A 27,957-nucleotide genomic window follows, 5' to 3' on the forward strand; every position below is an offset into this window, starting at 1 on the left:
ATCTTAAAAGTTAGAAAACTAGATTAAACAAAGCGAAAGAAAAAAGAACAATAGTACATTCCAGTAAGTAGAGTTTCTCAAGTTAAGAAATTAAAAATTTTTTCCATTTTATAAATACTATATTTTTATAGAATATTATAGATAGATATAGAATAAATTGTAGATAGAATTATAGATATTTAGAATATACTTTCTAACAATTTAAAATTGCAATTGAATGACAATTACAATTTTCTGTTAATAAGAAATGATTTAGGTAACATAACCTAAAAATAAAAAATATTTCTTAATGACAGAAAATTGTAATTTCTATTCACGGGCAACTTTTAAGTGTTTAAATTGTTTTTACTGCAAATTTGGTTCCTCCTTAAGGGTTATCAATTCTTTCTTGCTCAAGCATATTCATGATATTCGTTCTTTTTTGAACAGCAGGTGGATTAATTACTCCATTTTCTTCATCTACATCATTAAGAATAATTCGAGCAACATGATTATTTATTTCATGCAGTATTTCTTCATTCATGTCATCTTCCAAGTCCAAGCAGATATTATGAAGAACGCAACAGGCAATGATAATTAATGGTCAGTATGCGACGTTTTGTAAATACAGATAGAATAATCGTCTAAAACGACCTTTCAATAATCCGAATGCCCGCTCTATACTCATTCTTGTTTTTGATAGAATGGTATTAAACCGAACCTGAGATGGAGTTAAATGGCCGTTATCTTTGAAGGGTACCATGAGAAACGGTTGCAATTTATATGCAGCATCTCCAAGAATATGCATCTCTTCGGGACAAAAATTTTCTGATGCTGTTAGCAATTGCTGCCCCATAGGGCTCATTTCAAAGAGACGGTTATCATGGACACTACCACAAACGCCTGCGAAAACATCAAGGAATCTTCCTTGACTGTCACACATCCCTTGAAGAAGGAGAGAGTGGAACCCTTTGCGATTGACGTAACTTCCAGGATTAGTGGATGGAGCCCTGATCTCTACGTGACAACCATCCACTGCAGCAAGAACATTAGGAAAGCCACCAGCATTGCTGAAATCTCTCGCTACTTGGTGAAAATTATTCGCTTCGGGCCACTTAATATACTCTCCTGACAATGCGTTGAGAACTTGACTGACGCTAAGCATACAATTCCACGCAGTATCTTTGCACACTCCAAAGCGATCAGCTACTGTTCTAAAAAGTTATAAAATAGTATTTAATAAATCCACATTATTATAAAGATTTATTCAGTAGTAGAGCTATGAGAGTTCTGGGACAGGTTCATATCTCGGCTAAGTTACCTACAGTCGGTAATGCAGATTTGCCAACTGTCGGTAAGGTAGAGACCTGTTACAAATTTTGGATCAACCGATAAGGTAGGGATCTGTTTTACCGACCTTCAATTGTTATTAACAAATTTAATTGTTATTAAAAAATATAAAATATAACAATTTAATTATTTATTTTTACTATTTATTAAGGTAATTTTATGCATATCATATTGCAATATATTTATTAACAATTTGTCATAATTGTTATTAACAAAGGTAAATTGTTATTAAAAAATATAAAATATAACAATTTAATTATTAATTTTTACTATTTATTAAGGTAATTTTATGCATATCATATTGCAATATATTTATTAACAATTTGTCATAATTGTTATTAACAAAGGTAAGTTATAATAATTTGTTTTTGCTATTTATTAAGGTATTTTTACGTATATTTTTTTCAATTTAATTTTGCAATATAATTATTAACAATTTGTCATAATTGTTATTAACGAAGATAAGTTGTAATAATAATAATTAATCAATATTTTATTTGAAAATATTCTATTATTAATAGTTGTTTAAACATCTAATATGCATTTGTAAATTTTTTCAATTAAATATTAATGAATATAAATTTATTAATTAGTTATACTGCACTATTGTGGTTTTAAATTTGAACTTAATTCGCGCCTTTCACCTAAAGTGACTTATCGAAGCATTGACAACATAAAAAATGATATCATTTTGAATTTAAAACAAGTGTTTTAGTATTGATAAGTTATTAAATTTATTTTTATAGTACTATTTGTTACGTCCCGAGCTAAGGCGAGGGTGGTTTTTATTAATTAACAAAAAAGGGGAGGTAAAGTGCTGATTTATCAAGTTGGTAAATCTTGATATTTATTTTTATGTGGATTCGTGTCACTTTATAAGAACAAGGGTCCTTTGTAAATAATATTATGCACATTCCCTTTTAAAATGAACAATTTATTTGACAATAATGTTTTAAAATATAATTTTTACTTACAATGTTGAAGTTGGTTCTGGATTGTTACAATGCAACCGGCTTTACACAATAGTATCGCAGGATGACAATAATTAAGTTCGTTATTTAGCACTAATGCACCAACGACTATTTAATACTATTTAAGAATTACTTCTCGACACTGTACCTTAATACAAAAAGAAACTTGTTTCCTTAATAATCGGAAGTAACTTTCATAAAATAATATTATACGACAATCGAAATAAATGAACTTATAAAATTCAATGAAAATTACCTTTGATCTTATATAAATTATAAGAAACAAGACTCTTTTTATTAACGCTGATTTAAAAGTACAATTTCACGATTGAAGGGCCGACTCAACGATACTGTTCGGGCAGAAACTCACCGGAGTAATATGACGACTACCAATGATCAAGTTGTCATTTATATACTCCTTTTTGAAACTGACTCAATCGTTGATAATCTAATTTTAATTGTTTAAGAGATATAAAGTTCACAGGGTTATTTAGTTTCTATGATTACCTTATTTAAATCTTATTATTAATTATTTTATCTCGACCGAAGTTTATCAGTTTGTGACATACTTTAACGATTCTGAAAGGTGCAAAACATGTTTACCCATTATTTGCATTTTCCATTAATTATCATTATTGCATATATATTTATGTGTCTAACTATGTATTGTATTTAAAACTTTTGATGACAATATGGTATTCTGTCGTACCGATGCCTTCATGATAATTAATTGCGTTAGTCAATTATCTTACGTGTTGATAACGCATCGACTACAGCGAAGAAGAGTAATGCTACTTTTGGTCGATAATATGGATTATCGTATATAGATCTTTTCATCAAATAATGTACATATATATACGCATACATACATACACATGAATACACACACATATATATATATATACATATATATACTCTTTTCTTTATGTTTTAAATGATATTATTTTAATTTAACTATTTAATTATGCACATATATATACATATATACACATATAGATATATATAGAAAAAAAAATTGTTTAATTAGTCGGGATGTAACACTATTATTTGCTTATTAACAAAGGTAAGTTGAATCTATTATCCAATATTTTATTGTTTATTTATAACTATTAATTATAGAAAACTATTATATATATAAACTATTAATAGTTGTTTCTTGAAATATAAAATTTATAACTAATTTTATTTACATCGTTAGCATTATTATTATTATTAAATGATTATTTATTAAGGTAAGTTAATTTGCTGAAAATATTTTAAAGTTTTACATTTGAATTTGAATTGAATTTCGCGCCTTTCATGAAAACATAAAGTCTCTAGAGATAAGACTTGTTTTTTGTTATTCCCACCATTTGTTTATAATAAAATTATGTTGAATACGCGGCAAAATTTAAAATGTAATAAAAATTAGTAACATTTAAGTAATTATAATGTTAAGTTTTTTGGACAAGTTTATGCACTAGCAGACGTAATTTCATTCAAAAGAGCCTTTAATTCAAAAGATAGTGGAAAGAAGCAAAAATGGTACGTGCATATTTTTTACTAATTTGTTAATTAAATTTATTTATATATCATATAGTATAAAGATATTAATAATATTAATACTATTTTTTATATGTAGGAAACTAAAAAACTTGAAAATAAAGAAATGAATGGTGTAAAAATGGAAAATAAGGATTTATTGGAAGTGATGGAAAAACAGGTATTCTAATTTTACTATTAAGTGAATAAATATTGTTGTTAACAAATAAGATTTTTTTTGTTACTGATTTTTAATAGACTGATTGTTACTAGTTTATTAATTAAAAGTTAAAAAATTTGAAGAGTTTTTTTTAAGATCATTAGTTTCAAAGAGAAGGTTATACTTAAAGAATGTGATGCATGTTTACAGTAATTTGAAACCATAGCCAAATTTTATCAGTTGATGAAGATTAGAGTAAGTCAAGTACGAGAAATAATTTTGAAAGTTTTATATTAAGAAAATTTAAAAATTTTATATTGAGTAAAATTACTATTGTAAATTAACTTTATTAAAGTAATATTATACAAAATTTCAAAATTTTTTAAGTAAGTAAATTTTATTAAACAAATTTAGTCAAACAATTTTATGTATAATATTCATGTTTAAATTTTTTTTAGGATAACATTGGAAAAAATCTGGACCAAACAGAAAATTCATTGGAGATTGTCCAAAAAAATGAAGTAAGTTGAATAATTTACTTTGCAAAAAATTATAATTACTCTTTATTAATATTACTAAAAATGAATTAAGCGAAAATAATTTTTCATAAATCAAAGTTGTAAAATTATTTTCACTTAATTAAATTATGCTAAAATCAAGATTGCAAACATAAATTCAGAAAAATTAATTTAGCAAAAAATTAAATTCCCTATACACTTATTCAATAAAATTCGCAAAAATGAAATTCGTAAAATTTAAATTTGCAAAAATAAAATTCGCAAAAATGAAATTTTCAAAAATCAAATTCACAAAAAAGAAATTCGTAAAATTTAAATTTGCAAAAATAAAATTCGCAAAAATGAAATTCACAAAAATGAAATTCGCAAAAATGAAAATCGCATAAAGCTGAATTGACTTTTGCTAAATAAGTATTCACAAAAATCAATTTTGCAAAATTGACTTTTGCAAAAAACTTATTTATCACATACCAATTTAGCAAAATCAAAATTTTGCAAAAAAATCGATTTAGCAAAATTTTGCAAAAAATTGATTTCGCAAAAATTCAATTTTGTAAATACTTATGTAGCAAAATCAAAATTTGTCAAAATTTTGCAAAAAAATCGATTTAGCAAAATTTTGCAAAAAATTGATTTCGCAAAAATTCAATTTTGTAAATACTTATGTAGCAAAATCAAAATTTGTCAAAATTTTGCAAAAAAATGTTTTCGCAAAATTCAGTTTTGTAAATATTTGTTTAGCAAAAGCCAATTTAGAGAAATCAAAATTTTACAAAAAATTAATTTAGCAAAATCCAAATTTTGCAAAAAATTTATTTAACAAAAATTCAATTTTGTAAAAATAAAATTGACCTTTATTAATATTTTTTGTATATTGCAGGAAACCAAAGATGATAAAAAGAGTGAGGTGAAAAGCTGGTTTGAGGCGACTAAAAAAAGGGTAAATTAATTTTTAATAAAAATAATTTGCATTTTATATATAAAGATAAAATTTTTTATATTGTTATTTTAAATATATCTCTTAATATATATATTTAATTTTCATTATAGTAAATGACTTTACCATTACGTGACATCTATGAGCTGTCTTTAGAAGTTTAATATATGTATATCAAACGTTTTAATTAAAAGGAAGGAGAATGTTGCGGAGGTTCAGCCGATTATAATCGATGGCTTAAACCTAATTCAACGGATAAGGATGAGGAGACAGGAAAAACAAAAAAAAATTGAATTAATTCCACCACAAAAATTAAAAAGAAGGGGAAAAAAGGGATCTCCAAAAGAAAATTTGATGTCGGCAATGAGGAAAATGAAAAAAAATAAATAGTGTTATTTTATGAATTTAATTTTATATTTTTAAACTATTTTTTTACTTTTATTGTTTTATTAAAGTTTTCATTTTTTATATATTAGTATCTTTTTTAGCTTTTTAATAAATATTAAGGAAAATATTCAATTTTTATACACATATTTATATCTTTTCATTTTTTTCTAATAAATATTAAGTTTTTTCTATATATTAGGCTAAATAATATATTTTTTTACTTCAACTGTTAAATATAGATTTGAAATGTTCTATTTTTATACACATATTTATATGTTTTCATTTTTTTCTAATAAATATTAAGTTTTTTCTATATATTAGGCTAAATAATAAATTTTTCTACCAATGTTAAATATAGATTTAAAATGTTAAAATAAATAATCTTTAATATCAACCTAACCTAAAAATTAATCATAAATCCCTTTTTTTAAAATAACACCTATCATTATACAACAATTTAGCAAAAAATTAAATTTGCAATAATTAAATTTCTAAATTACAAAGTTATACTTAATTAAAAATTTTAATTTTTTCAAGAAATAAAATTTGCAAAAAAATTAATTTTACAATTATTCAAAACTAATATAATATTTAAAAAAAAAATTTAAATTTTAAGAAGTTAATTTTTCAAATATATTTTGAATTCAAATTATTTTCCCGCGTAACTGTCAGCGCGCTTCTAGTTCTACTCACTCTCCACAAGAATCGCTCCTGTAGTTTCTCTACATTACAGTGGTCACTCGTGGTGGGAGAAAATTAACGAGGGTAAGTGTATTGCTATTAATTAGCATATTCGACCGAGACTTCGACCAGTGCAGTCAAGCATGGAAGACTGCTCCTGCTTCCACTGCCTCGTGAGGGTGATATCGGCCTATAATGTAAGTATTAATTAATTATTTAATAATAATTATTTAAACAATAATTATTTAATAATAATAATAACCACCGGGGTCACCTGCACCCTGGCATCAGCCAGAGACGCCATCTTGGGTGGAATTGGGGACACCAGAGCCGATGTCCCCACTCCGGTCGATTGCCCATCAATATCGGCCGGATTCACCACCCTGGGTGAGGGTGCAGAGGCCTTCACCTCTACCGCCACCGCGATCACCAACGCCATCGCGATCACCAACACCCCCGCCACCGAAATCGCCGACCCCACCGCCCACCAATGAACGTAGGCGGCGCGGTGGTCGTCATCGGCGTAGGGTTATATTGAAACTTAAAATTAAAATTATATTAAATAATTTAAATCAATAAAAGTTTAAATGTATATTAAAAGTATATCTTTCTTTTATACATATTTTCTGCGCGACCGTAGAATACGGGTAGTGGTTAATCGTTCACTAGATTTACCAACAGTCGGTAAGTTACCAACCAAGTACGATGGGTTGCGGAATGTTCTCGAAATGAGTTACTTTTAACAAATATTTTAAGATATATGTATTTTACGCATGAGAAAAGTCGATGTGAGAACATTCTGCAATCCTTTGTGAGATATAGAGTATTGTTTCAATCTCATGCGGTAGAGGGCGCTGGCTTACAAGACTTAGATATTACTAAGCGTGTACGATGGGCTATGTGTGAGAATGCGTTTGAATGTAGATTGTACACGTATGTTATAATAAATATTGTACATATAGATATAAGTAGGTTTTTAGATGATGCATCCATTTTGTTTAAAGAGCACATTACCGATGTTTTAAAACAAAATGGTTCCCTCATTGTCTACAGCGTTCTGACAGCTTATTTCAAAAGGGTGCAAAATGAAGAAGAGGTAGTTATTCCAATACCGTTTACAGCAAAATCTAGCAGTATTTTCCTAACAACCCCATTGGAGGAATGGTTTGATGTAAATATGAAGCAGCCAATTTTAAAAAATGTTGAAGAGTTTTATGCAAAAGGATCTAATTGGAATCTACAATCTATAGGTAAATTAAAAATTAATGTAAATAAATATAATCCTTTACGTGCTAGTTCATATATTGATTTACCTGTTAAAATCAAGATAAAACATGCGTGTATTAATGTACATAATGATAGAGACAATGAATGTTTTAAATGGGCTGTTTTTTCAGCTTTACATCAAAATTTAACTAGAAGTGACCGTGTTTCTACTTATAAGAATTTTGAAAATGAGTTAAATTTTAAAGGAATCGAATTTCCTGTAGCATTAAAAAGTATAGCGAAATTTGAAAAACTTAATGATATATCTATAAATATCTACGGTCTAGCAAAAAAGTATGGTAATTTTTCAGTTCACCCGCTTCATTTAACTGTAGAAAAGAGGAGGAAGCATGTAAATCTACTGCATGTAGTAGATTCATATGTTGATGAAAATATGAATAATGATGTTAATGCAAATTGTGACGATATTAATTTTATGAATTTCCATTACGTTTAGATAAAAGATTTTTCACGGCTCATATCAAAGCAATTGTCTAACAATAATGGTAGAAAGTATATATGTGACCGTTGTCTTCACTATTTCCATTCAGATGAAAAATTAAATTTACACACTGAAAATTGTAAAAAATTGAATGAATGTAAAGTAATTTTGCCAAAGCCTGATAAATGTATGATTACTTTTAAAAATTATAAGAATAGGGAAAAAGTTCTATTTATTATTTACGCTGACTGTGAGAGTTTACTTCTACCTGTAGAAGATGATGTAGATAATTTAAGTAAAACTAAGATATTCCAGCGTCATAAGTTATTAAGTATTGGTTATTATATAAAATGTAGCTATGACGAATCTCAATGCAAGTATGTTGCTTGTCCGAAGCAGGAATCCGACCCTGCTAAATGGTTTTCTGAGGAATTAAGGCAATTATCTGAAAAAATTGATAAAATATTTAAAAAACCATTACCAATGGATACCTTAACTCCTCAGCAAGTCAGTGACTTTAATAGAGCGGTAATGTGTCACATATGTCATCAGAAAATACCAGCAAATGTAAAGAAAGTCCGTGATCATTGTCACCTTACTGGTAAATATAGGGGTGCTGCCCATGAGTCATGTAATTTAAATTATCAATATTGTCAGACTATTCCCGTAGTATTTCACAATTTAAGTGGCTATGATGCACATTTCATTATACATGCAATTTCAACAAGTTTTGAAGGTCATATAAGTCTTCTTCCCATCAATAAGGAGAAATATATCTCCTTTATCAAACATGTTAAAGGTAGTGAGGTTAAATTTAGATTTATTGACTCATTCCGATTTATGGCAGCATCCCTTGAAAAACTCGCATCCTATTTAGATGAATATAAAATTGTACATTCTGTTTTTGCCAATACTGTGAGTAATCCTGATAAAATTAAATTATTAACTAGAAAGGGTGTATTCCCCTACGAGTATTTTGATTCAAAAACCAAGCTTGATGAGACGCAACTACCTCCGATAGAGAAATTTTATAGTACGCTTTACGATGCGGGCATTTCTGATGATGAATATAAGCATGCACAGAACGTATGGATTGAGTTTGATTGTAAAAATCTCTATGACTATGTCCATTTATATATGAAAACTGATGTACTATTACTAGCAGATGTTTTTGAAAATTTTCGAGAACAATGTGTTAAAGCGTATGGGTTAGATCCTGCACACTATTATACAACCCCCGGTTTAACTTGGGATGCCATGCTCAAGTATACGAGTATAGCATTGCAACTTATAACCGATATTGATATGGTTATGTTTGTTGAGTCAGGTATCAGAGGTGGCATTAGTCAATGTTGTAACCGTTATGCCAAAGCGAATAATCCTTATATGGATAAATTCGACGAAAATAAAGATACCAGCTATATAATGTACTTTGATGCCAATAATTTGTATGGCTGGGCAATGGCACAAGCGCTTCCATATGGCGGTTTCAAATGGGTTGATCATGTCAACGATAGTTTTGATTTTAATGTACCTGACGATTCTCCTGTTGGGTACATATTGGAAGTGGATTTAGAGTATCCTGAAAGTATTCATGATACTCATAAAGACATGCCATTTTGCGCAGAAAAAGCAAAGCCGCCTATGTCGAAACAAGAGATATTGTTAACTACTTTGCTGCCGAAAAAAAAATATGTCATACACTATAGAACGCTAAAACAAGTTTTATCAAATGGTATTAAACTTGTAAAAATACATCGTGTTTTACAGTTTAAGCAATCAACTTGGCTTAAACCATACATTGATTATAACACGATGATGCGAACTAATGCTAAAAACGAGTTTGAAAAGAATTTGTTCAAACTCATGAACAATGCAGTGTATGGCAAAACAATGGAAAATGTTCGTAAACATGTTGATGTAAAGCTTGTTACACAGTGGTTTGGCCGTTACCATATCATATCCCGACCAAATTTCCGTAGTCGGGAAATATTTGATGAAAATCTGGTTGCCATTGAATTAACTAAAACCGAGGTACTGCTCAACAAACCGATATATGTAGGGTTAAGTGTGCTTGATATATCCAAAACGTTAATTTATGATTTTCACTATAGTTATATGTTGAATAAATATGGTAACGCTTGTAAACTGTTGTATACTGATACAGACAGTTTAGTCTATGAAGTTAAATGTCAAGATATTTATAAAGATATGAAAGAAGATATTGATAAGTTTGATACATCAGATTATCCCGCGAATAATGTGTATGGGATACCGCAAGTCAACAAAAAAATACTCGGCCTTATGAAAGATGAATGTAATGGTAAAATAGTTACTGAATTTGTTGGCTTGCGGAGTAAGATGTACAGCATTCGTGTTGAAGATAAAGATTATATTAAAAAAGCAAAAGGTATTAAAGCCGGCGTTGTAAAAAAATCAATTCATTTTGATGATTATGTAAAATGTCTGCGAGATTTTGACATTCAAACTCGAACGCAGTATAATATAAGATCACGGCTTCACAATCTTGAAACTGTGAAGCAGGTAAAAGTAGCTTTAGGTCCACTAGATGATAAACGGTATTTGTTACCAGAGAGTACTGATACTCTACCGTGGGGTCATTATGCGATCCCAAATTCTGATGAAGTGTAAATAGTTCGTAAGAATAATAAATGAAACAAATTTATATTAATTTCATGTGTTGTTTATTATAAAATCCTTATATCTATACATAATAACTTAAAATTATAACTTATACTTAATTTAATAATGAATCAATAATGAATCAATAATGAATCAATAATGAATCAATAATGAATCAATAATGAATCAATAATGAATCAATAATGAATCAATAATGAAACGTTTTCAACTATATATTTGCTTTATCTTCCCAAGTATTGTGAGAGTTGTCAAATCCTAACCATTTCACAAGAACTTTGTTTCCACGTGTCTTGATAATTTTTTCAACGAGATAATTATCTGAATATTTCACTTTAAGAAGCTCCTCTTCATAAAATCCTCCACTGATGGCCTCGTCTTGGTAATCCTTAAGTTTATAAGTCTCAGGTTGAGTTGATTCAACTTTATCGATGGTGAATATTTCAGTTGACCAATTGGGAGTGTAGCCTTTCTCAAACATGTTTTTTTCTGCAGTTACATCATTAGACTTCATTCCAATTGTTCGATGTTTTGTATCATTGTAATTGGAAACAAGCGTATTTATTATGTTATACCACTTGTAATTTCCTCGTAAACTAAATTGCATCCACATTTTTCTTTTCAAAGTTCTATTAAATCGTTCGACAATGGATGCTTTCATATTACTATATGTTGAGTATAAATTAAGTTTATGCTTTTTCATTAAAGCTTTAAACTGTGAATTGTAGAATTCTTTACCTTTATCTGTATGCAGGTTTTTTGGTATACGTCCTTTGACAAAAATAGACTTCATTGCATCGGTGACGTCATTTCCATTTTTACTTTTTACAGCAATAGCCCAAGCATACTTGGAAAATGTGTCTATTACTGTTAGTAAGTACTTAAAACCTTTATTTACTTTAGAATAAGGTAACATTTCCACTAAATCAGCTTGCCAGGTCTCATCGATATCACGCATTTCAACGCGGCGACGATGACAATTCTTTCTCGCTTGTGTGTGAATTTCTTTCACTACTGTCAACTTTTTGTCATTCATTTTCAAGAGCTCTCAAACGACTGTCCAGTTCACCAATAATTTCAGCGTTTTTATATGATAAATCTTGATTTATTTGTCTTTCAAGATTGTATAATTTTTCTGATACTGAGCCTTCTAAAGTTTTTAATAGCACATTTCCGTTGTCAGAATATAATAAATTTTTCTTTCTTTGTTTCTCAAGAGCTTTCGTTTCATTTTCTAGAATAATCTAGAATAATTTCTACGTTTTTATATGATAAATCTTGATTAATTTGTCTTTCAAGATTTTTTAATTTTTCTCCTATAGAGTCTTCATGAGTTTTTAATAATACATTACTGTTATCAATGTCTAGAAAATTTTGATTTATTTGTTTCTCTAGATTTTGAAGTTTATCTGTTACAGAAGCTTCAAGAATTTTTAACAACATGTTACTGTTGTCAATATCTAATCGTAGTGAAGACGTAACTTGATATACTAGTCGCACTTCGTTCTTTATCATACGTTGAGTAAGTAATAAATTAACTGCATCACCCTCTGCTTTAGCTTTTGCAAGGTTAGAAATTCTTTTACCTTCACAGTCATAATTATCTTCTGAATCTACTTTAAAACCAACTCCAGGAGGTCCAGGTGGTCCTCGTTTTGCTGCTACAGTTCCTCCTCTATTGAGGGGATGTCCGAACACATCAATGCTCATGATTGAAATGGATAAAATTTGCAGAAACATGTCTTAATATATGATTTTAGCTTCTCGTAATTCTTCAATGATGGACATTATTTCATTATTATGACTAGGATTACCAGCTGATTGAGATGCCATGAGAAGCCGAAGACGGTCAACCAATTCATTCGGGCAATCCCAATAGATATAGTCTGGTTTAAAATTTCTGTTTGTAATCATAAATTTGGGCAGTGAACTACCACTGACATATGGTTCTCTTCTTTGTGGGAACAGTCCAGATATAAAATTCATAAATTTAAAATTTTTATCTGTACGAATTGGTTCAGAGGAGCTATATTTCTTTTTATGTGCATTGGAAGCAATAAGAATTTCTTTATAATTTCTCTCATCTTCTTCACTAATATATGCTTTCTCAGGTTTATTTTTAAATAAAAGTTCTAATAACCCAGTGGTAACATTAAAACGTTTATCTCCAATATTCACCAAGTGATTATCAAAACTTATTGGTTTATCACCAATCATAAAAGATCCATCTCTGAGTTTGCGTACTCCATATACTGTATCCAAACACTGCTTTCTGTTATGATTTATCAAGTACAAATATTTACCAATTACTTTTTCATAGTCAAATCCTGGAATGGTTTCATTCTCATCAGCACTTATATAATCTTCTTCATCTTCTTCTTCCTTTTTTTCAATTTTAAAATTTTCACGTTTTATATTAGTCAAGTTCACAATTTTTTACAAGGGTTGTACTATAGGTTTGAAAGTTTCATTTAATGTATTTTCAGCATCTTCTTTACCCAATTTCAATATGCGATGCTTCTTTCTAATTGCATCACTAGCTTTAGCAATTTGATGAAGATATTCTTTCTCTTTATGATACATGTTGATATTTCAAGGTTTAAACCAAAACTAATATCATTTTAAGAGATGATCATATATTTATAGTGTTACAAAACTGTCAAATCCTTTTCTATATCTTCCCTCATTTAAATCGGAGTCTTTATCAATAACAACAAAACCATACTTGTCTGAATTCCAACATTTTGAACATAGCTCTCGAAACTGATTAAATGTCATATCAGTATTAACATGATCATCATATACATGTCGCAAATTTTTTTCATCTTGACGAAAGAGAACTAATAAATTAACATTATCTCGCACAAGATGTTTAGGAATTCTTGCATATGTCTGACAAAGATAGAAACAATCAACATCAACATGCCTACCCATACAAAAGAAAGCCCTTACATTGTCTTGTTTCTCACAGGCAATATCATCAAATATAAATATTGAATTTTTCTTTGCATCTTTAGGAGAAATTACTTCTTCATGATCACTAAATGGCAAGTACTCAACTCCATCTACGTTACTTACAACTTTTTCCAAGAACTTATACTTTGGTTGTTGTAATGATTTTGAGTATAAATAAATGTTTTCAAATGTAAGTCCATTGGGATGTAAAATTAGAGAAAGTAATACATTTGTTTTTCCACAATTTGATGGACCACAGAAAATTGCTCGAATGCTTCCTGACAACAAGCGCCCATGACGCTTCAACTTCTTCTCTTGTTTTTGAACAATTGAATCCAGATTCACGACTGGAAGCTTGTGAGGTTGTTCTTTGAATCGCATCCTGATGTAGACTGCCGCAAAAGGTATAAATATAACCCTTATATAGCTTTCAAGTCATTCCTCTTTCAACTTTCATAGAGTAAAGTATGATTTTACATCGTCGCTCTCGAGGTAAAGGTTTAGTTAATAATCTTATAAATAAATTACCATTTGAATTGCATTTGCCAGGTTACCAATACTGTGGACCAGGTACAAAATCAGCAAAACGTCTTGCTCGCGGTGATCCTGGTATCAACCCACTAGACGTGGCGTGTAAGGAGCACGATATTGCATACTCAAAAAATCGAGAAAACGTTGAAGCAAGAAACGTTGCAGATAGAGTACTATCTGATAAAGCGTGGCAAAGGGTTATATATTCTAGTATTGGGTAGCATTTAAGAAAGTTAAAAATAAAGCAGAATATTTTGACAGTTTTGGTAATCTTCAACCACCATTTGAACTTGTCAATTATCTTGGCTATAATACTTTAATACAGTACAATCATCAAAATTATCAAGATTATGATACCTTTAATTGTGGTCATTTATGTCTTAAATTTTTATGTGGACAACTGGAAATAACTCAGAAATATAATCTATTTAAATGATGGTAAATCTATATATCTATTTAGTCTATCAAAAGTCATCATCATGGATGAATCGTTCACTCTAACTATCTCAGGAAATTCGTCTATTCTCGAGGCTGAATATTTTCCTCCTATAGAATTATTACCTCATAAAAATTATGTGCTTGGTTTAGTTGAGTTGTTAACGTTTAATTCAATACCAAATATAGATAAAGGTAAAAATAAATTTTATATTGGTAATCATGTAATTACTATACCCCCTGGCAGTTATGAAATAGAAGATATTGAAAAATTTATTCAAAACTCCATTTCTGATGGGTCAAAAATTATAAGTATAAAACCAAATAACAATACTTTACGTAGTGAAATAAAAAGCAGTCTTAATGTAAATTTTACACAAGAGGATTCTATTGGTGAATTATTGGGTTTCACTCCACGAGCTCTAACTGCCAATAATACTCATACATCTGATATGCCAGTAGCAATTCTAAAGGTAAATGCTATCAGAATTGAATGCAGCATTACCACTGGCGCATACATTAACAATAAAAAGGTACATACAATTCATGAATTCTTTCCAGTTGTTCCTGCTGGATATAAGATCGTGGAAGTACCATCTCACATCACTTATCTTCCGATCGCCGTAAAGATAATACATAATATTCAACTACGTATTGTTGATCAAGACGGAGATTTGATAAATTTTCGAGGTGAATCTATAACAATTCGATTACATATCAAGTCAACATAATGGGTTCAACATCAAGATTTATACATTCTTCCCTCTAAAAGTACCTTACACGTACAGGGAAGATTAACAAAAACTGACAATACTGATGTGACTAATACAAAGCTAATTAGTAATGGCATTTGTTACCTGTTTAGTGATATTCGATATGAACTTAATGGAGTAGAGATTGATCGTTGTAAAAATGTTGGTCTAACAACAACTATGAAGTCTTTAATTTCTCAAACACCTAATCAAATGATTTATGCTGAGAATGCTGGTTATATTGACTATGATGATGCTAGTAGAGTAACTAATGATCATGGATATTTTGATGTAAATGTACCGCTAAATATGATTCTTGGATTTGCTGAAGACTATCGAAAGATTGTTGTAAATGCAAAACATGAACTTATTTTAACAAGATCTCGTACAGATCTTAATGCTATAGTTAATATTCAAGGATTAGAACGAGAAGAATTTAAAATTGTAATAAATAAAGTTGAATGGATGATTCCATATCTATTTGTTGGTGATCGACAGAAAATTAAATTGTTAAAATTCACTGAAAAAGATTCACCAATAACAATGAGTTTTAGATCATGGGATTTGTATGAATATCCTATGATTCCTGCTACTCAAAAACATGTATGGACTGTAAAAACATCAACACAAATTGAAAAATCTCGATATGTTATCCTTGGTCTTCAAACAAATCGAAAAGAAAATCGAGCAAGATATTCAAACTTTTTTGATACTTGTAATTTAAATAATGTTAAACTTTTGTTAAATTCACAATACTATCCTTATGGTAATTTGAATTTAAATTTTAATCAGGGTCAGTATTCTGTTCTCTATGAGATGTATTGTAATTTTCAACATTCATACTATGGAAAAGATCCTGAACCTTTGTTAGCAAAACATAGCTTTCAAGAGTATGAACCATTGACTGTTATCGATTGTTCAAAACAAAATGAATTTCTAAAACAAGCATCTGTAGATGTTCGACTGGAATTTGAAGCAAGTGATAACTTTCCCGCCAATACAGCTGCCTACTGCTTAATTATTCACGACCGTATCATTCAGTACACACCAATTAGCGGTATTGTTAAAAAAGTATCATGAATGGTGGGGGTAAATGAGAGAGGTGGGGATAAGATTATAAAAAGAGCATCTGTTAGAGGTTTGAGTCATTTCTCTATTACAGATACCATGGCGTACGTCGTAGATATCCAATGCTTAATGAGAGCCTACAATGAGTTTGTTGTGAAGGAGCTAGCCATCCTACCTCTTCAAGAAGATGCTCATCCATTGGTCTTCCTATTCGAGCCACCATATGCCTGGAGCAAATTACCTTCAAGGTACAAGTGTCAGAACCGATGGCTTACGAATAATTATCATGGTATTTATTGGACTGATGGTGACATACCTTATGAAGATTTACCATCACTACTAAAAGAAATATTAGTCGGTACACCTATAGTTTATATTAAAGGATTAGAAAAACAAAGATGGTTAGAAAAATATACACTGAATGTAATAAATTTAGATGATTTACAATGTCCATCGTTGAAAAAACTGGTTTTAGATCAGTTTACTGCTACTATTACATGTACAAATCATAAACATAATTATAGTATTTGTGCTGTACAAAATGTATATAATCTTCGTGAATGGTTACTACAACCATCCAATGTACTACCACTACATATTCCACAGGGTACTTATGAAGTAGACAATTCTACATTAAAAGATTTTTATAATGATTGTGAACATTTTTTGCATAGTTAATAAATGTATTTAATAATAATAAAAAATCGTTTATTTATTTTCCTTCATTGCGTAATAATGACGTCACTATACAACAACGTAATAGGTTAAGTGGGGGTACTGCGCATGTGTTAAAATAAGAGTGGGGTACAAATAAAGATGGATTTAGCTAATTTACTCATTATTCTTTAGTAAGTAAGTAAGTAAGCAGTAAGTAGTAAGCAAACAAAGCCAGTGCCAGCACCAAGGAAAGGGTAAATTGCGCATGCGTTAGAGTAGGAGTGGGGGGGAAAGTTTAATGCGCAAGCGTGGAATATCAGTGGGGGTAAATGGTGGAGATATAAAGTATAAATATAGGGAGTTTTAACTAATTTACTCATTATTCTACTGTGTGCTGATACAATACAGTCTCTAAAAAATGAATCTAACCAAAATCAACGCAGTTGGTCGACTAGAGGGTTTCTTGCCTACGAAGCCGCTTTCCGAGCTGACTCCTGGACACAAGTATCCGATAACAAAGGTCCAGGTTGTCAACACCAAATATGGAGGCAAGGTAGTCATTGAGATAGAACAAAAATATAACAGCTACCTGCCATCCAGATTTGTAACACTGTTTACTAGCGATCCAACATTATTCACTGCAATCCAAGAAGCTGCTACTTCCGGCCAATTATGTATGAAATACATTGGTGGTCCATACAACCATGAAGAATTTAAGATTAAATAAATGTAATTGTTGTATAGCTGATGATGATAAATAAATGTATAAAAATTATATCTTAATGTTTTTAGGGTTCCGTACCCGAAGGGGGAACCCTATTAATGAGACTAGTGAAGCAAGACATGTACCCCCCCTAGCGGCCACACGAATTTATCTAGAGGGCTGAAATTAGGGTATACATATGTATTTTGGCGTGTAGATTACAGGAAAAATATAGCGAATCTCATAGGAATTGATTATCATAGCGTTGTCAAGGAAAAACCATGAATTTTTACGAAAAATCCCTGAAAATGACTATGTACCCCCCCTCTGGTTGCCACATCTTTTTACATAGAGAGCTCAAATTTGGTACACTTATGTATTTTTACGTGAAAATTACAGGAAAAATATAGCGAACATGATTCGGATCAATTTACATAGCGTTGTCAAGGAAAAATCAAAAATTTTGAAAAAAAGCGTTTAATCCACCTAGCGCACACACTATTTGACCAAGACAGTTCATATTTGGTATACTTACGTATTTTTACGTATAGATTACAAAAAAAATATAGTGAGCATGATTGGAGTTGATAATCATAGCGTTTTTAAGGAAAAACTGATAATTTTCGTTATATGTGACTATGTGTCTATTTATGTGTTTTTATGCTCATATTACAGGAAAAATTAAGCAAAATTGGAATTTTTCCACATGCCTTCACACTTTAACCCCTTAAATTTTAGGTTTAAGGGTACGGAACCCTCGGTTTTAATGCGAGTGTAACTCGCACTTGTCCGATTTTTTTTAATTTAGATTAAGTTTAATTTTAAGGTTATGTTTCAATTAGTTGGTAAATCTGCATTATCGACTTTGACAAATCTGCATTACCGACACTTGGTAAATCTGCATTACCGACTTAGGTAAATCTACATTACCGACAGTTAGCAAATCTACATTACCGACTGTAGGTAAATCTGCATTACCGACAGTTGGCAAATCTGCATTACCGACTGTAGGTAAATCTGCATTACCGACTGTAGGTAACTTAGCCGAGATATGAACCTGTCCTAGAACTCTCATAGCTCTACTACTTTATTCTACTAATTTTTGGATAGGGTAAATATTACTATTGCTACAAAAATTGGACTAAGTTGCACTTTAAACAAAAAATCAATTCTTTAAAAATAAAAAGGTGACCAAAAACATACCAAATAAATTACCATGCAATTAGAAAAAAAATTTTCCTGATTTTGAATAAAATTTTCTGACCGGTAGACACCACGGGTTTATAAAATAAAATTGCAAATTTGATTTAAATATATATTTTTTTCTTTAGTTTTTGTTTTAATCTATGAAATGTAAAATACAATACAAAATTAGTTACTAAAGATGTGCAAAAAGCTTGTAACGCGATTGAATTATTTCAACTTTTTCTTTTTTTCAGCCAAGTCGAACTCAATCAATTCAACATGTTATAATTATTAAATTGAAGTGTTACTTTGATACAGCATAATGAAAGAATTTTGAAATTTTTTACTTATCAATAGTTTATTAGTATTTAGAAAACTGAAATTCCTCTATGTACTCGAAAGCGATCAATTTCTTTAAAAAATTCCATAACTTACTTACTTTGTTCGACTTGAAAATGTCGACTCGGCTCGGATTTGAGCTTTTCTTCATCTCTATTAAATAAATTACAGATTGCCTACTTTTTCAACATTGACTTGAAATTTAATTAAAGAGATGAGAAATAAATAATTATAGGAAGGTCAATTAAAAGAAAATTAAGATTCTTTCTTTCTTTCTTTAATTTAAAAAATTAAATAGCGACGTTTTGGCTCAGGTCACGGCATCAGTCGATTGAGCAAAGGAAAGGAAGTGTTATTTAGAAGGTTTTATATGAATCATTTCAGATACTCGTCTCTTCAAATAATTAGAATCTCGATCTAAATTCTTTACATTAGCCTAATCAAAATCATGACCAAAAGATTTTTTATGACGATAAACTACAGATTCTTCCTTTTTTTAAAAATGTTTTTTACTTTGTTCAACTTTATATATTAAAAAATTTTACATTTTAAAAAAGTGTTTTGTTTAATCAATTTTAGCCTGAAGAGGTTGGAAAACCTGAGCCAACGAAACGTCGCTATTTAAAAAAGAAAGAATTTTAATTTTCTTTTAATTCACCTTCCTATGATCATTTAGTTCTCATCTCTTTAATAAAAATATGAAAGGATACAACTCAGAAATAGAATTGAAATTTAATTGTCTGGAAATTATTTATGAATATAAATTAGGAATCCTTCACAAAGCACCTTACACTTCATAGGACGAGAGTGATTTCTCTGTGAAAAATTAAGAATAAAAATTTTATTTGTGAGGGTAGCTATTACATTTTCTTCTTCAAATTCCCGTTCATTTTCCTGCTTTTTCCAGATTAAGAATATTTGAAATCTGACTAATTATAAAAATATTGAATACTAATTATGCAGTTCTAAAAATTAATATATAATTGATATAATAGCTGTGCAAAAACTGAAATTGTCCAAGATAAAATCGATGGAATGTTCCTTGGTTATGTTGAGATTTAATTTTGAGTCAAAATTTTACTCAAATCAAATAACACATTTCGTGGAAGCTCCATTTAATTTACAATTATAATTTATTTGCTGGCGATTTCCCTGTTTCCGGTTAGTAGATATACCCTGTTTGTATGTAACAAAAAATTTCGATAGGCAAGAGTAGCCAGAAAATTGTTTGCATGGCAATTTATTTTGTATGCCTTTTTAATAAACTTTCTAATTTTTTTAATAAATTACATAAAATTTCATATAAATTGTGAAATATAGAAATAATGTACCTGTACACTCCTTGATTGCAGAATGTCCAGAGAGCAATGCAAACTTGCTTTTCAGGAGGAACAACACTTGGTCCAATATTCTTCCTAACAAGCAAGGGACCAATTCTTTCTAAAAGATTTTGAAACGTCGTCCGTGTCATTCGAAAATGTTGTTTAAAATCTATTAAATTAATAGAATAGTATGTATTATATCATAGTATAACAAAACATTATCACATTTAGGGTTGCCACAAGTCAGGGAGTTCAGGGGAAAGTTGGAGAAGGTAAAATTGATTGTTTGAATCAGGGAAAAGTTAAGAAATTTTGTCAAAAGTATGAGAGAAATATTAAATATTTTGAAATCATAAGAGCATTCTGGGTATTTGTGTTTACAAATTTAATATATAATTGAATTTGAAACTCTTCACATTACAAATTTTTTATTTTAAATAATTTGAATCGGAAATTCATAAGAAGATACCCAAGCAGCACGTAATATAACCTTAAAGTGAAGGGAATATTCCGGTGGAATATTCCAGGGATTCTAAAGTAATATTAAAATGTCCGCCTCACAGGAATATTCCAAGATAAAATCGAAGGAATATTCCCAGGTAATGTTGAGGGAGTATTCCCAGGTAATATTGAGGGAATATTCCCTAAATATTCCACGGGGATATTCGGAAAATTGAAAAATGTTAAAACTGCATGGTAATATTGAAAGCGTGCAGATTGAAATAAGTTGTATATTTAATGAGAAAAAAAATTGGACAAGTGCGAGTTACACTCGCACTGAAATCGAGGGTTCCGTACTCGAAGCGAACTTATTTGGTATAAAAACAAATGTTTAAAAAATATGTGTTGTATGTTAAATAATATACGTGATACAAAAAAACACAATTTTTTAAAAAAATTTAAGAAAATTTGTGCCTCCTTTGGTATAAAAACAAAAAAAAATTCTAAATATGTGTTGTATTTCAAATAATATAAGTGATACGAAGAGGAACAATTTTCTTAAATTCTACAAAATTGTTCCTCTTCGTATCACTTATATTATTTGAAATACAACACATATTTAGAATTTTTTTTTGTTTTTATACCAAAGGAGGAACAATTTTCTTAAATTTTTTTTAAAAAATTGTGTTTTTTGTATCACATATATTATTTAACATACAACACATAATTTTTAAACATTTGTTTTTATACCAAATAAGTTCGCTTCGAGTACGGAACCCTCGATTTCAGTGCGAGTGTAACTCGCACTTGTCCGATTTTTTTCGTTTTTTGCGGAAAAAAACATTTTTTAATTAATTTTATCATTTTTCTTCAAAAATTTGATAAAAATTGATCATCAACTCCAATTGCGCTTACATTTTTTCCCTGTATTTTTCACGCAAAAATACTGTTTTACAGCAAATATGAACAGTTTGGGTTGAACATTATGTGCGCTAGGGAGAATAAATCATTTTTTTCGAAATTTTTGATTTTTCCTTGACAACGCTATGTAAATTGATCCGAATCAAGTTCGCTATATTTTGCCTGTAATTTTCACGTTAAAATACGTAAGTGTGCTAAATTTGAGCTCTTTATGTCAAAAGATGTGGCTGCTAGAGGGGGGGGTACATAGTCATTTTTAGGCATTTTTCGTAAAAATTCATGGTTTTTCCTTGACAACGCTATGATAATCAATTCCTATCAGGTTCGCTATATTTTTCCTGTAATCTACACGCGAAAATACATATGTATACCAAATTTCAGCCCTCTAGATAAATTCGTGTGGCCGCTAAGGGGGGGGGTACACGATTTCAAAAAAACCGATATTAATAGGGTTCCGAACCGAGTACGGAACCCTAAAAAGACTTAATTTTAATTTTTCGAATATCACCACGGAATATTCAGGGAATATTCCCAGAATATTATTTGGGAATATTCCCTCAACATAACCAAGGAACATTCCATCGATTTTATCTTGGAATATTCCTATGAAGCGGACATTTTAATATTACTTTAATATACCTGGAATATTCCGTGAAATATTCCGAATGCTCAATAGAATATTCCCTTCACTTTAAGGTTATATTACGTACTGCTTGCGTAATTTTTGAGAAATATTTATTTGTTTAAATAAACCTATGTTCTTTTATAATCTATTTGAAAAAAGTATACAAAGCTTTCTCTGCTTAGTATTGAAGTAAAAAATTATTATTATTATAAAATTAGTATAACTATTTACCTGACAGCGAATACAGAGGAATTATTTCTTCAAAATAATTTGCTATCTTATGGTGTTTCTCCCTTCGAGATTCAATTAAAATTTTGATTATCTCATCATCATCATCATCATCATCATCGAAAAAAAGGTCTATAGCCAGCATGAGCGTTACTGCATCTTGTAAATTTTCAGCCATTATTCTTCAACAAACTGCAACTTTATACTTTAGATTTCTAGTAAAACCTGAATAAAAGTTCGTAGATTTCTTCATCGGTTTCCTTGCCTTGTAAACTTTTACACGTCGATAAAACAATTACCTGCCAATTTACCCACCACGTCAAGATTTTGACATAACTTCAAAGTAATGAGTAAAGAGTAAAATACCAACCGAGTTTACTTTAACAAAAAAATTCGAATTTCTATGCTCAGGAAATTTTTTTTGTTTATGAGAAATCATATGGAGCCTTCTTTAGTATTGTGAGAAGAATTCTCAATTATTCCTGGGAAGGAGCAAAGTGATTAAACGCTTTTTCAATTCACAATTTATGGCTTCGATTTCTATGTAATGAGTAAATTTGAAACCGAGTTTACTTTTAACAATGAAATTCGATTTTCTATAGTCAGGAAATTTTTTTGTTCATAAGAAATCATAGGAAGCCTTCTTTGATACTAAGAGAAGAATTCTCAATTATTTCTAAAAGGGAGCAAAGTGATTAATGTCTTTTTCTATTAACAGTTTGCAGCTTTAATTTCAGTATAAAGTGTCAAATAGAAACCGAGTTTACTTTTTACAATGAAATTCGATTTTCAGTAGTCAGGAAATTTTTTTTGTTCATGAGAAATCATAGGAAGCATTTTTTGATACTAAGAGAAGAATTCTCAATCATTCCTGGGAAGGAGCAAAGTAATTAAACTCTTTTTCAATTCACAATTTATGGCTTTAATTTCTATGTAATGAGTAAAATTGAAACCGAGTTTACTTTTAACAATGAAATTCGATTTTCTATAGTCAGGAAATTTTTTTTGTTCATGAGAAATCATAGGAAGCATTCTTTGATACTAAGAGAAGAATTCTCAATTATTCCTGGGAAGGAGCAAAGTGATTAAATTCTTTTTCAATTAACAATTTATGGCTTCAATTTCTGTGTAATGAATAAAATTGAAACCGAGTTTACTTTTAACAATGAAATTCGATTTTCTATAGTCAGGAAATTTTTTTGTTCATAAGAAATCATAGGAAGCCTTCTTTGATACTAAGAGAAGAATTCTCAATTATTTCTAAAAGGGAGCAAAGTGATTAATGTCTTTTTCTATTAACAGTTTGCAGCTTTAATTTCAGTATAAAGTGTCAAATAGAAACCGAGTTTACTTTTTACAATGAAATTCGATTTTCAGTAGTCAGGAAATTTTTTTTGTTCATGAGAAATCATAGGAAGCATTTTTTGATACTAAGAGAAGAATTCTCAATCATTCCTGGGAAGGAGCAAAGTAATTAAACTCTTTTTCAATTCACAATTTATGGCTTTAATTTCTATGTAATGAGTAAAATTGAAACCGAGTTTACTTTTAACAATGAAATTCGATTTTCTATAGTCAGGAAATTTTTTTTGTTCATGAGAAATCATAGGAAGCATTCTTTGATACTAAGAGAAGAATTCTCAATTATTCCTGGGAAGGAGCAAAGTGATTAAATTCTTTTTCAATTAACAATTTATGGCTTCAATTTCTGTGTAATGAATAAAATTGAAACCGAGTTTACTTTTAACAATGAAATTCTATTTTCTACAGTCAGGAAATTTTTTTGTTTATGAAAAATCATAGGAAGCCTTCTTTAGTACTAAGAGAAGAATACTCAATTATTTCTAAGAGGGAGAAAAGTGATTAAAGTCTTTTTCAATTAACAATTTGCAGCTTTAATTTCAGTATAAAGTGTCAAATAGAAACCGACTTTACTTTTAACAATGAAATTCGATTTTCTATAGTCAGGAAACTTTTTTTGTTCATGAGAAATCATAGGAAGCCTTCTTTGATACTAAGAGAAGAATTCTCAATTATTTCTAAGAGGGAGGAAAGTGATTAAAGTCTTTTTCAATTAACAATTTGCAGCTTTAATTTCAGTATAAAGTGTCAAATAGAAACCGAGTTTCCTTTTAACAATAAAATTCGATTTTTTATGGTCAGGAAATTTTTTTTGTTCATGAGAAATCATAGGAAGCATTCTTTGATACTAAGAGAAGAATTCTCAATTATTCCTGGGAAGGAGCAAAGTGATAAAAGTGTTTTTCAATTTACAATTTATGGCTTCAATTTTTGTGTAATGAGTAAAATTGAAAACGAGTTTACTTTTAACAATGAAATTCGATTTTCTATAGTCAGGAAATTTTCTTTGTTCATGAGAAATTATAGGAAGCATTCTTTGATACTAAGAGAAGAATTCTCAATTATTCCTGAGAAGGAGCAAAGTGATTTTAAGTCTTTTTCAATTCACAATTTATGGCTTCAATTTCAGTACAAAGTGTCAAATAGAAACCGAGTTTACTTTTAACAATGAAATTCGTTTTCTGTAGTGAGGAAATTTTTTTTGTTTATGAAAAATTATAGGAAGCCTTCTATGATACTGAGAGAAGGATTCTCAATTATTTCTAAGAGAAAGCAAAGTGATTGAATTCTTTTTCATTTCACAATGTATGGCTTTAATTTCTATGTAATGAGTAAAATTGAAACCGAGTTTACTTTTAACAATCAAATTCGATTTTCTATAGCCAGGAAATTTTCATTGTTCATGAGAAATCATAGGAAGCATTCTTTGATACTAAGAGAAGAATTCTCAATTATTCCTGGGAAGGAGCAAAGTGATTAAACGCTTTTTCAATTCACAATTTATGGCTTCGATTTCTATGTAATGAGTAAAATTGAAAACGAGTTTACTTTTAACAATGAAATTCGATTTTCTATAGTCAGGAAATTTTCTTTGTTCATGAGAAATTATAGGAAGCATTCTTTGATACTAAGAGAAGAATTCTCAATTATTCCTGAGAAGGAGCAAAGTGATTTTAAGTCTTTTTCAATTTACAATTTATGGCTTCAATTTCAGTACAAAGTGTCAAATAGAAACCGAGTTTACTTTTAACAATGAAATTCGTTTTCTGTAGTGAGGAAATTTTTTTTGTTTATGAAAAATTATAGGATGCCTTCTATGATACTGAGAGAAGGATTCTCAATTATTTCTAAGAGAAAGCAAAGTGATTGAATTCTTTTTCATTTCACAATGTATGGCTTTAATTTCTATGTAATGAGTAAAATTGAAACCGAGTTTACTTTTAACAATCAAATTCGATTTTCTATAGCCAGGAAATTTTCATTGTTCATGAGAAATCATAGGAAGCATTCTTTGATACTAAGAAAAGAATTCTCAATTATTCCTGGGAAGGAGCAAAGTGATTAAACGCTTTTTCAATTCACAATTTATGGCTTCGATTTCTATGTAATGAGTAAATTTGAAACCGAGTTTACTTTTAACAATGAAATTCTATTTTCTACAGTCAGGAAATTTTTTTGTTTATGAAAAATCATACGAAGCCTTCTTTAGTACTAAGAGAAGAATACTCAATTATTTCTAAGAGGGAGCAAAGTGATTAAAGTCTTTTTCAATTAACAATTTGCAGCTTTAATTTCAGTATAAAGTGTCAAATAGAAACCGACTTTACTTTTAACAATGAAATTCGATTTTCTATAGTCAGGAAACTTTTTTTGTTCATGAGAAATCATAGGAAGCCTTCTTTGATACTAAGAGAAGAATTCTCAATTATTTCTAAGAGGGAGGAAAGTGATTAAAGTCTTTTTCAATTAACAATTTGCAGCTTTAATTTCAGTATAAAGTGTCAAATAGAAACCGAGTTTCCTTTTAACAATAAAATTCGATTTTTTATGGTCAGGAAATTTTTTTTGTTCATGAGAAATCATAGGAAGCATTCTTTGATACTAAGAGAAGAATTCTCAATTATTCCTGGGAAGGAGCAAAGTGATAAAAGTGTTTTTCAATTTACAATTTATGGCTTCAATTTTTGTGTAATGAGTAAAATTGAAAACGAGTTTACTTTTAACAATGAAATTCGATTTTCTATAGTCAGGAAATTTTCTTTGTTCATGAGAAATTATAGGAAGCATTCTTTGATACTAAGAGAAGAATTCTCAATTATTCCTGAGAAGGAGCAAAGTGATTTTAAGTCTTTTTCAATTCACAATTTATGGCTTCAATTTCAGTACAAAGTGTCAAATAGAAACCGAGTTTACTTTTAACAATGAAATTCGTTTTCTGTAGTGAGGAAATTTTTTTTGTTTATGAAAAATTATAGGAAGCCTTCTATGATACTGAGAGAAGGATTCTCAATTATTTCTAAGAGAGAGCAAAGTGATTGAAGTCTTTTTCATTTCACAATGTATGGCTTTAATTTCTATGTAATGAGTAAAATTGAAACCGAGTTTACTTTTAACAATCAAATTCGATTTTCTATAGCCAGGAAATTTTCATTGTTCATGAGAAATCATAGGAAGCATTCTTTGATACTAAGAGAAGAATTCTCAATAATTCCTGGGAAGGAGCAAAGTGATTAAACGCTTTTTCAATTCACAATTTATGGCTTCGATTTCTATGTAATGAGTAAATTTGAAACCGAGTTTACTTTTAACAATGAAATTCGATTTTCTATAGTCAGGAAATTTTTTTTGTTCATGACAAATCATAGGATGCCATCTTTAGTACTGAGGGAAGAATTCTCAATTATTCTTGAGAAGGAGCAAAGTGATTAAAGTCTTTTAGAATTAACAATTTGTAGCTTTAAGGTATCACATCGGCACTAATCGGAGTCAAAAGTTTGTAGCTCGCATTACTACTTCCCGCACTATACTTTCGCCCTCAACTCCCTATACTCTCAGCCCAT

The 27,957-nt window shown here is 29.6% G+C and overlaps 4 protein-coding genes across 4 annotated transcripts; 2 read left to right on the forward strand and 2 right to left on the reverse strand.

The window, feature by feature from the left end:
• Nucleotides 1-367: 367 nt before the first annotated feature.
• On the reverse strand, nucleotides 368-2,916 carry LOC127279954 (putative nuclease HARBI1). The gene is made up of 3 exons (XM_051302611.1): nucleotides 2,870-2,916; nucleotides 634-1,193; nucleotides 368-528 (listed from the first exon to the last, which is right to left on the reverse strand). The coding sequence occupies exons 1-3, from the start codon at nucleotides 2,914-2,916 to the stop codon at nucleotides 368-370; spliced, it is 768 nt and encodes a 255-aa protein (XP_051158568.1).
• A 5,779-nt stretch (nucleotides 2,917-8,695) lies between these two features.
• On the forward strand, nucleotides 8,696-10,864 carry LOC127279955 (uncharacterized). The gene has a single exon (XM_051302612.1). It carries the CDS (start codon nucleotides 8,696-8,698, stop codon nucleotides 10,862-10,864), a length of 2,169 nt encoding a protein of 722 aa, XP_051158569.1.
• Nucleotides 10,865-12,616: 1,752 nt separating this feature from the next.
• On the reverse strand, nucleotides 12,617-13,456 carry LOC127279956 (uncharacterized). The gene is made up of 2 exons (XM_051302613.1): nucleotides 13,325-13,456; nucleotides 12,617-13,255 (listed from the first exon to the last, which is right to left on the reverse strand). Exons 1-2 carry the CDS (start codon nucleotides 13,454-13,456, stop codon nucleotides 12,617-12,619), a joined length of 771 nt encoding a protein of 256 aa, XP_051158570.1.
• A 2,270-nt stretch (nucleotides 13,457-15,726) lies between these two features.
• On the forward strand, nucleotides 15,727-16,626 carry LOC127279957 (uncharacterized). The gene has a single exon (XM_051302614.1). The coding sequence runs from the start codon at nucleotides 15,727-15,729 to the stop codon at nucleotides 16,624-16,626; it is 900 nt and encodes a 299-aa protein (XP_051158571.1).
• Nucleotides 16,627-27,957: the final 11,331 nt, after the last annotated feature.

Source organism: Leptopilina boulardi, unplaced genomic scaffold (assembly GCF_019393585.1).
Source record: "Leptopilina boulardi isolate dan_hultmark-lab unplaced genomic scaffold, ZJU_Lbou_2.1 LbouV2_228, whole genome shotgun sequence".
Classification (NCBI taxonomy): domain Eukaryota; kingdom Metazoa; phylum Arthropoda; class Insecta; order Hymenoptera; family Figitidae; genus Leptopilina; species Leptopilina boulardi.